The following is a 10,250-nucleotide window of genomic DNA, read 5'->3' on the forward strand; positions in this document are numbered from 1 at the left end:
AGAAGGCGATTGTGGCTGGAACAGAGTGAGCAGTGAGAGGCTGTGGTGAGAATGAGGTTGGAGAGAGAGAGAGATCACATCCTATCATGCGGTGCCTTGCAGGCCGTGCCAGCATTTGGAGTTTCCTTCTAAGGAGCCAGAAGCCACTGAGGAGTTTCAGACAGGAGAATGATATTCAATTTCTGTTTTTATAAGATCACCCTGGCTTGTAATAATAGAGAAGAGACAGTTGGCTCAGTGTGATCTGGGGATGTCAGTGAACAAAGGATATGGCCCTGCTGATGTCTCTCATCATTTCTCTCTATGTTTGCTAGACAGCCAAGCCCATGGAAACAGTTCAGACAAGGTGGGCCCGGTGGCTCTGGGAAAGGCCCTCTTCTGGTCGGTCTCAGCTGATGACAGGCCAGGTCCAATGTGCTCTGGTTCTATGTGCAGTAATTCACAAGCCTCTGGTGTGTGTGACCAACTTGATTTCTTAAACGCTAACCTTTGTTCCAGGTAGGCAGGTGCCTTCTCTGCAAATGTCTATTATTATTATTATTATTATTATTATTTTTAAAGACTCATGCCAAAAGAGAATGGAGATGAACTGGAGATGTTCCCTAGTTGTTGCAGTCCTAGAAAGGAAGAGCCACCTGCCAGCTGTCCCGTGTTCAGCCAGGGCTGTGGCCTTCATTGGGTTCCGTTGATGTTTCTGTATCACTGCCAGAGTTTGCCAGTGGCTGACTCTGTGCCCACAGCTCCCGATGGAGAGGGAGGAAGTTGAGTACCTCAAGTCATCTCCCATCTGGGTGTTCTTCCTGCCTGGGGATAGGACTGCTTTGACATGTTCCCCAGAAAGAGTTGGCACATGGTGATTTTTAATTTGAGGCAAGTGAGGAGAGATTGATGTTAAAAAACAAACCCCAAGTCCCCACTGAAATGTGTTGACAAATGCTTCAAATTGACCTTTTCTCCTGCAGAATCTTTGCTGTGCTCCTTGCCATCTGTTCTAGAGTTTAGAACATTTTTGTTCCTTCTGAAACTTCTGGCCAAGTTGTCTTGAATAAATTGTGGATGGATGTTTGTCAGCCTCTTCGTCGTCACTCCCCGTGGGAGCTGACAGTGCACTCAAGTTCTCCCTGTCACCGGGCCAGTGAGGGAGGCCAAGCTTTGGACAGGCCCCTTGGCTTTCACCATGTCTTTTCCCTAACCTTCCCTGATAATGGAGGTGTCTTGTAGGGTCCGCTGCAGGGAGGGAGGGAGGGACGGCAGCATGGGAGAGTGGACCAAGGTCAGGGCCAGGAATTGGTATGCCTGTTTTTCAGTCCTGGCCCTGCCTCTAGGTGGCGGTACTAGGGAGGCCACTTGGGCTTTTCTCCATGCCTCAGTTTCCCAGCTAGTCAAGTAGAGATTGTCGTACATGTCCTGCTACTTCATAAGGCTCTCATAAAGGTTGAGGCAGGGCTGTCTCATTCAGTCCAAGCCTGGAAATAGGTGTCCTTAACTTGCACAGGGGTGAAGAGCTTTTCTAAAGTTGTAGCTGGGATTTAAAAAGTGGGAGATTTCTCCTAAAAATCTAGCTTCTCTTGGAAATCAAAAAACTTGGCAACCCTCAGCCCACGTTCCTCCATGGCAGCAACTGGCCTTCACTGAGGAGCGGCTGCCCCGTGAGCAGGGCGTGCACTTTCTGGTTTGCACGGTCTCACTACTCCCCGTGATCTCCCATCATTAGACTCCCTCTGTACACTTTGTTATACCTGCACTGTTTCCCTCCCTTAGATGATCTGTCTGGCCCCTGTAGGTATTTGAGTTTATGCCCTTTATCTCAAGAAGATACGCCAGATTTAGAACTTTATGGTAAGTCAGATATCTGTCACACAAATACAAAGAACTTTGGTGGGGGGGAGGTAAGGAGGGAACCTATATTCATCACATACCACCTATGTGCTCGGTGCTTTGCCTGTCATTTAATCCTCCCCAAAGCTAAGAGGTAGCTCTCAGCTGCCCTTGACAGGTGAGAGGACAGGGCCTCAGTGAGATCATGGCTTTCCTGAGCTGGGGTTTGAACCTCATCTGTTGGACTCTAAAGGAATACTCCACGGTCTCAGTGTAAAGTGGACGTGGTGGCCCCGCCTCCCCCCGCCCCCCAGGCTGCCTGTGCACATTTGTGTCTGTGGTAGGCTAGTAGGTAAGGGCCGTCTGCGTGACTTTCAGTGCTGTAGTCCTTTTTTCTTTATAAAATACTTTTACATAGGGCTACAGAATATTCCTGGGGTTTTTTTCTCCTTTAAAGCAGAGTTTCCCCCCTTTTTTCTAGCATCTTTTTCAGAATGAATAATAAGCAGATAAAAGGAAGCTGTGTGCAGAGCCCTACTCTTAAGTGGAGCCACTTTCCCTCGTGGGACCACTGCAGCACCTCCTGTAATCCTATGTCTCTGAGGAAACTGTTCTTTTAAATACCACTCATTTTGCCTTAATTTCTGCAGTTGAAGAAATGGAGACCAAAGAGATCCAGTAACTCGTCCAGTGTTGCCCTTTCTTTTACATCTCCCAGATACATCCCACTTTAACTGGGTTCTGTCTCTGATTCTTTAGTTAAGATTCAGGAGGCGGTTTTATTCTAGTTTTCTCTTCCTCAAGTAATTCCAAGAGAAACTGCATTAAGTAAACAGCATTCATCAGGGTAAACCTTATTTTGAAAGAGAAACGCAGAATTTGTAGGGTGGAGAAGTGGAGGACACGAACAGAGTGTGAAGTTTTCCTCACTTCATTTTGTTTCCTCACATTAGTTTGTCTGCTTTCATCTCACACAAGTGGAAGCCATTCCTAAAGGTGTAGATGGGGCTTATGATAGGAAATGAAGTTCCTTTTACCTGCAGGAAATAAGCAAGCAGCAGGTTTTAGTGCCCCGACTCTAGGCCCGATTTTTAAATATCCACCAAAAACCTCTTTGGCAGCAAATCCAGAAACGCTGTTTCAGCACCAGGATGGGCTTTGTCTCATGGTCTCATCATTCTCATTGTCTGCCCACCTGTTTCCCATCTCCGTGCATGTCACTGCTCAGATCATCAGTTTGGTGTTTTCCTTCTCTTCCTTATCACCTTCCCTCCCCCCCGATCCCTCACTCGTCCTTGCTAAGTGGAGTCACTGGTGTCTTGATTCATTCAGAACAGCCCCCAAGGCCTGGTACCAGCTAGCATGATTCCGTATTTGAGATTAAGCCAGGAGAGGTACTACACTTACTTCAAAAGCCCCATTGCCAGTGTTGAATATTCATGGCCAGGCTCCTTGAAGACGTTGTGTTTAAAAGATCTCAGTCAAGATAATGATGTTGATGACCATGATCTCTTGCTGATGTCAGAGTTGAGATTTTAGAAATTATATAACACCCCCCTCTATGTATTACAAATTCTTACCTGCCTTTTTCTCCCAGGATAGAACTAGGCATTTCTGTCATCTTTGCTTGAGAGGTAGAAGTCCAAGTTATCTCAGTAATTTCATTGGTGACTCCATGATCCTATGCTTACTAAAGCCTTTTATCAGTAAAGTGGAAAGCAGGTAATCCTAAGTTTAAACGATGAAGGATCTATTGGGAAATGCAAATTAAAACCACAATTAAAAACTACCACTGGCATTTTTCACAGACCTAGAACCAAAAATTTCACAATTTGTATGGAAACACAAAAGACCCCGAATAGCCAAAGCAATCTTTAGAATGAAAAACAGAGCTGGAGAAATCAGGCTCCCTGACTTCAGACTATACTACAAAGCTACAGTAATCAAGACAGTATGGTACTGGCACAAAAACAGAAACATAGATCAATGGAACAGGATAAGTATGGAATCTAAGAAAAAAAAAATGTCATGCAGAACCCAGGGGTAAGACAGGAATAAAGACACAGACCTACTAGAGAATGGACTTGAGGATATGGGGAGGGGGAAGGGTAAGCTGTGACAAAGTGAGAGAGTGGCGTGGACATATATACACTACCAAACGTAAAATAGCTAGTGGGAAGCAGCCGCATAGCACGGGGAGATCAGCTCGGTGCTTTGTGACCACCTAGAGGGGTGGGATAGGGAGGGTGGGAGGGAGGGAGATGCGAGGGGGAAGGGATATGGGAACATATGTGTGTGTGTGACTGATCCACTTTGTTATGAAGCAGAAACTAGCACATCATTGTAAAGCAATTATATTCCAATAAAGACGTAAAAAAAAATAGATATGGGAACATAAAAAAAACACAATTAAATATCACTACACACTTACTAGAATGGCTAAAATAAGAAGACCAGTAATACCAAGTGTTGATGATAAAACGGATTCTGTATCCCTATGTGGCAGTAATTACCTTGAGTTGTACGGTAGCTGTTCCTTTCCATGGGCCATGTGCTTGGGTTTGCCACAGTCTCCACTAGTCTCTGTAGCCTTTCCTGTAGTAACATTAAGAGGAGAGTTAGTTCATTTTTGAGGCCTCGTTATGTGTCAGGCACTACTCTAGGGCACAAAGATACAGAGGGGAACCGAGCAGACAAAATCTCTAAATTCACAGTGAGTGGTAAGTACCCATCCACATCATCAAAAATTAGAGGGAGAAAGTTAGACCAAGAGTGCTATGTATTTTAGGGAACGTGGGAGAAAGCATGTCTCTTTGTGGAAGTAAATAAAATTTATTTATTTATTTATTTATTTTTGGCTGCGTTGGGTCTTCGTTGCTGCACGTGGGCTTTTCTAGTTGTGGCGAGCAGGGGCTACTCTTTGTTGCAGTGCACGGGCTTCTCATTGCGGTGACTTCTCTTGTTGTGCAGCACGGGCTCTAGGCATGTGGGCTTCAGTAGTTGTGGCGCGTGGGCTCTAGAGCGCAGGCTCAGTAGTTGTGGCGCATGGGCTTAGTTGCTCCGCGGCATGTGAGATCTTCCCGGAGCAGGGCTTGAACCCGTGTCCCCTGAATTGGCAGGTGGATTCTTAACCACTGCGCCACCAGGAAAGCCCAAAAAATATTTCTGTATTTAAAGTTAATAGGTAAAAGTGTGTCTGTGTCAAAATTATCCTGCCTCTTTCACTTACCTCACATAATGGATCAGATCCTTTTTCCCTTTATGATTCAATAAATTCATGAATTTTCCCACAAATGGATTTCAGTGTAATCATGGAGATTATCTTAGTTTCAGACAGTGCCAGTAGGCAGCGAGATTGGCACAGGCTCCCGTGGGCAGACTGGCACAGGCTCTGCTGAATGTTAGCTTTTCTTACCTCTGTCCAACCTCTCCCCAGCTCAGCTTTAGATTTTTCCATTTAATCAAGATCTAGGGATGCACCTCAACGTAAGGTAAGCACCTCGGGCTTCCCTGGTGGCGCAGTGGTTGAGAGTCCACCTGCCGATGCAGGGGACACGGGTTCGTGCCCCGGTCCGGGACGATCCGACATGCCGCGGAGCGGCTGGGCCCATGAGCCATGGCCGCTGAGCCTGCACGTCCGGAGCCTGTGCTCGCAACGGGAGAGGCCAAAACAGTGAGAGGCCTGCATACCGCAAATTAAAAGAAAAAACAAACAAACAAAAAAGCCATTAAGGTATGCACCTCTCTTGAAGTCTTATAGCTGCCTTCTGTAATCCCTGCACCCTCTTTAGCTGCGGCTGAGAATCTTATTACCCTAATCTGTGTGGTGGATGTGGGCCTGTGGTGGAGAAGTGTCTCGAGTCGTGCTCTGTGCCCTCTACCTTAAATTTACACTCTGTTTGGTCAACTACACGGTGTAAGTGGTTAACATCTTTAAAGGTACAAATCCTTTCAGGCTTCAATTTTTGATCTCATGATCAAGAAGCCCTGATTTAAATGCTTCTCACCTGCAAATAAGCCCTTTTATAGGCATAGATGCCTAAAACGTGGTTCTGTCTATGTAAAGCATAGTGGTTCATTGCGTTGCCTTTAGATTTATGTTGGTCATAGGCTTTGAGGATCTGGGCTGGCTCTTCTCAACCAGTTGTCCTTGACTGGATCATGTGGTAGGCCTCTGACCCGTTTCTTCAGTCTGGTCTGGAAAGGTCATCTTGCTACCTGGCAAAGAAAGCTGACTGCTCCCATCTGGTGGCAGTTATCTCAAGTTGCCGCATCACCAACCTGCTTCTAAAGACTTGCCTCATTCTTTAGTGGTGCCATGCATCACAGAACTGCAGGAACTAGTCATTCCCAGCTTTTGTTCTGCAGGACTGTCAGGTGTGTCCTTATTCTCTAAATGAGTATTGCATAGTTTTCACTAAGGTAAGTGAAGTGGAAAGAACATTTTTTAGATAATCAGGACGGTGAAACTGGTCCAGGTTCTGCCCATAACTAGCCATGGGATCCTAAGCCTCACTTGTTTCCTCCCCCCACAAAGCAAACTGCTTGGACTAAGGCTCTCTCGAAACACTACTGGTGCGTAGTCTGTAGTTCTGTGATTTTTTTTTAAATTCAAACTGTCTGTAAAATGAAAACCCTCTTGTATTATTCACAAAACAATTATGACTATACATAGAAATTTTAAAATTTATACTATCATTTTCCCCAATTTTATTTTATTTTTTTTCATTTTCCCCAATTTTAATTGCTAAGACACATCATGAATTTAATGGCTTTTGGCAGGGGGGAAAGGAAGACAAATACTTCTGCATTAAATGTACATATTTATTACAAGAAAATTCTGATATCCTAAAAATTAAAATGTAAAAAATATGCATCTTAGAATTGAGGAGGTTTTTTTTGCATGTGTAATTAGACCTCTAGTTGTCAATGCATGCTAGGATTTTAAAAATCTTCTATAGTAAATACTCAAAATTGTAGAGTTAAATTGAGAGTTGAGCAGTATGAGTGGACTTTAAAGTATTACAAGAAAATGTTATTGAGGTACAAAACTTAGAGACATGACAGCTGAAGTGAAAGATTGTATGGTGAACTTTACTGTTTATCTGAGTACTGAAGAGCACAAGGACAGGAAGTATACAAGCATGCAGTCTTTGATAAATCATTATCAAAATGCACTTTTGGAACATTTGAGCCCATGAAACAATTTTTTTAACACAGAATTATGTGTGTATTTTATGAAAACATGCAACAGTGCTTTATGATTAAAGCTGTCTTTGGTTGCATGGTACAGAATCTGACTCAAGTTAATTTGAAAAAGAACAGTTATTTTAAAGATACAACAGGAAATATCTTGAACATCAACAGATAGGTACTGGAGGGCTGCTGGGTCTCAGAGGATTTAGAGTGGAATGATTGGGACCCAAGTCTTATATCTCAGGTCTGAGGTCTCTATAATCACTGCTAATTACCTTGTATCAATTTTGCACATGGCTGCTTGCCCCAGTACTATGCCATGACCTCAGCTCAACTTCCTGTACTGCTGACTTGTCTCTGTGTTCGGCTCCATCCAATTAGACATCATCTCCGTGCAAAGAATAGCCTAGCAATTTTTTTCACTACCCAGGGTCAGTGCGCAGGATAGTTCAAGCTAAATTATGCAGGTGTGTGAGCAGGCACATGGACTAAGTGTCTGATATAACCGCTGCTTATCCCAAAGCCTTCAACTTCGATAGCTTTGCTGCACATTATCTACCCAAACCCCTCTTAACAGTGGCACTGAACGCCTCATACAGTGTTTGGGGAGTGAGGTCAAGGTTAGGAGCTCTAAGAATTTGTGGAACGCTAAGGCATAACCAATTCAGAGCACTGAAGAATTTCTTTTGGAGTTATAGTAACTTCTTTTAATGAATTATGAACTGTCTTTTAGAGAAGGGTTAGTGCAGACATTAAAAACTCTGCCCAGTAATCGTCATACTTGCCTGGTGTCTGCTGTGTTGTAGAATAGTACTTTCCTAACTATGTCTGTGTCTTCTCAACAGCCCATGAGGTAGGGAGGGCAGGAGGAATCCTCAGAGTGTATTGTTGATTTGAGTTGGGGGATGGGGTGAGGAAGGATGAGAAAAAAGGAAGAGAAGGAGATTCTTGAAATTAATTGCCAACTATTCATAGAGCAATTATTGAAATAATTTCCGAGCCTCTCTTAAGTTGGACTTATGTTTTTTTAAAGAAGTCCTTGGTTGAATCTAATCTCTTTGAGCCTCTGTTTTCTTCAGCTAGTAATTGTTGTCTTAAGGGAAAAAATATCACCCAGCTTCACAGGATTGTGGTATGAATTAAACAAGAGCTCAAAGTGCCTAGGATAGCAGTTGGAATGTAGTTGGTTCTTTTTTTTCATCCGTTCATTCATCTGTTTATCTGTAGTTTCTTTGGAAGATAATTACTGTTCTTCCTGTTTTTTTTTAGATAGACATTTAGGAACGATTTTTCTCTCTTTTTTTTTTTTTTTTTTTACTTAAATGACCTCATATCCTTTTTTTTTGAATTTTATTTATTTATTTTTTATACAGCAGGTTCTTATTAGTTATCTACTTTATACATATTAGTTATCTAATATGTATCTTATTAGTTATCTAATATGTATCTTATTAGTTATCTACTTTATACATATTAGTGTATATATGTCAATCCCAATCTCCCAATTCATTCCACCACCACCTCCCCCGCCCATTTCCCCCCTGGTGTCCATACATTTGTTCTCTACATGTGCCTCTATTTCTGCCTTGCAAGCTGGAGGAACAATTTTTCTGACTTGCTACCCAATCCCACATGTGATACCTTTGAGTCCCCAGAATCTTAAGAATGCTTTCTATGCCAGGCCAGCCCTAGGCCTAGCTGATGATGACATCAGTACCATTAACAGTGACATCAGCAAACTGCAGCCCCCATGGTCATTTGATTGACTTTTTAAACATGACTCAAAAGAGCTTGTATGTGTGTTTCTCTCACAGGTGGATTTGCTATCGTGTTTCTGGTGAGGACAAGCAATGGGATGAAATGTGCCTTGAAACGCATGTTTGTCAACAATGAGCATGATCTCCAGGTGTGCAAGAGAGAAATACAGATAATGGTAAGGCTGCCCCTCAGACTTGGGACTGCTTGTTTAAAATGGGGAGAGGGACTGTGCCCTCTCATAAGAAAGCCAGTGGGGGGCTTCTTCCCTTCCCTGAGATGGCAGAGAGGCCTTGCACAAAATGGGAGGGAACAGCCATGGGGTGTAGGGCGCTGCTCCTGCCTTGGTCACTCTTAGCTAGAGGGTTGAGGAGAAAGGAGCATAGTGAGAGAACCGACCAATTTTCAGGTCAGAGAAATAGTTTGAGGCACTGGGAAAAATTTACTTAACAACTTCGTTCCCAGAATTAACTATTGGAGATCCTAGCTTCCCAACAAACCTCCTCTTTCCATCTTATCATCTATCAGCTACCAGTCCTAGTTTTCAACCCTCTCAAGCCCTTCAGCATTCCATGAACATATCCTTCCATACCTTTATATTACGTAAACGTAGTTCTTTCCCCCAGAATGCTTTTCCCTTTTTTTTTTTTTTTTTTTTGCCTAGAAACTGCTTACTCATACAATACTCTGTGATCCCATTTATAAAAGTCTAAGAACAAGCAAAAGTGATCTGTGGTAATAGAGATCAGAAAGTGGTCGTCTGGGTGTGGAAAATTCACTAGAAAGGGGTATGTGGGAACTTCCTAGGCCATGGAAATTGTTCTGTATCTTGTTTTGGGTAGTGGTTATGGCTACACCATTGTCTGAACTCAGTTGGACACTTTCAGATCTGTGCATTTTATTATATATTAATTATATCTCACATCTTAAAAACTTAATAAGTTTTCAAGATTTAGGTTCATATTGTGTTTAAAGAAAGAGACCCTATCTGTTAGATATATGATGAAATATTTGTGGATGAAATAATATGATTTCTTGAAATTAAACGAGTGGATTTAGAAGAGAAACAAGATTGGCGATGAGTTGATTACTGTATAAGCAGGGTGATGGGTATATGGGAATTTGTTGGAGTTGTCTCTTTCTTTCACTTCTGTTTGACATTATACATTTAAGAAATTTGGATAGTCTTTGTGTTTCCACAGTACTTTTCTTTATGCCAATTATATTGCTTACCTTGTTACTATATAAGTGATGCTGCCTTTAGAAAGTAAGTTATTTAAAATCAGAAACTTTGTATTCCAGTACACTACCTGACATAAAGTAAATACTTAAACTTTGGATGAAATGAATGTATGAATAATGGTCATAGCAGATGCAGATGTTCACCTAGAGGTGATGACTCCTTTGTGCCCTACATTTTAATACTCTTGGTTTTTTTATGGTTTTTTTTTTTTTTTTGCGGTACGCGGGCCTCTCACTGT

General features: G+C 42.6%; 1 protein-coding gene across 4 annotated transcripts in view; it reads left to right on the forward strand.

Annotated features, from left to right (window-relative positions):
• Nucleotides 1-10,250, forward strand: part of AAK1 (AP2 associated kinase 1) — a 167,368-nt gene that overhangs the window by 60,888 nt on the left and 96,230 nt on the right. For all 4 annotated transcript variants that reach the window (XM_024738184.1, XM_024738185.1, XM_024738186.1 and 1 more), the window contains exon 3: nt 8,829-8,947. In XM_024738184.1, the coding sequence (XP_024593952.1) occupies nt 8,829-8,947 (119 nt within the window). The remainder of the gene's footprint in view (nt 1-8,828; nt 8,948-10,250) is intronic.

Source organism: Neophocaena asiaeorientalis, unplaced genomic scaffold (genome assembly GCF_003031525.2).
Source record: "Neophocaena asiaeorientalis asiaeorientalis breed wild unplaced genomic scaffold, Neophocaena_asiaeorientalis_V1.1 scaffold756, whole genome shotgun sequence".
Lineage (NCBI taxonomy): Eukaryota > Metazoa > Chordata > Mammalia > Artiodactyla > Phocoenidae > Neophocaena > Neophocaena asiaeorientalis.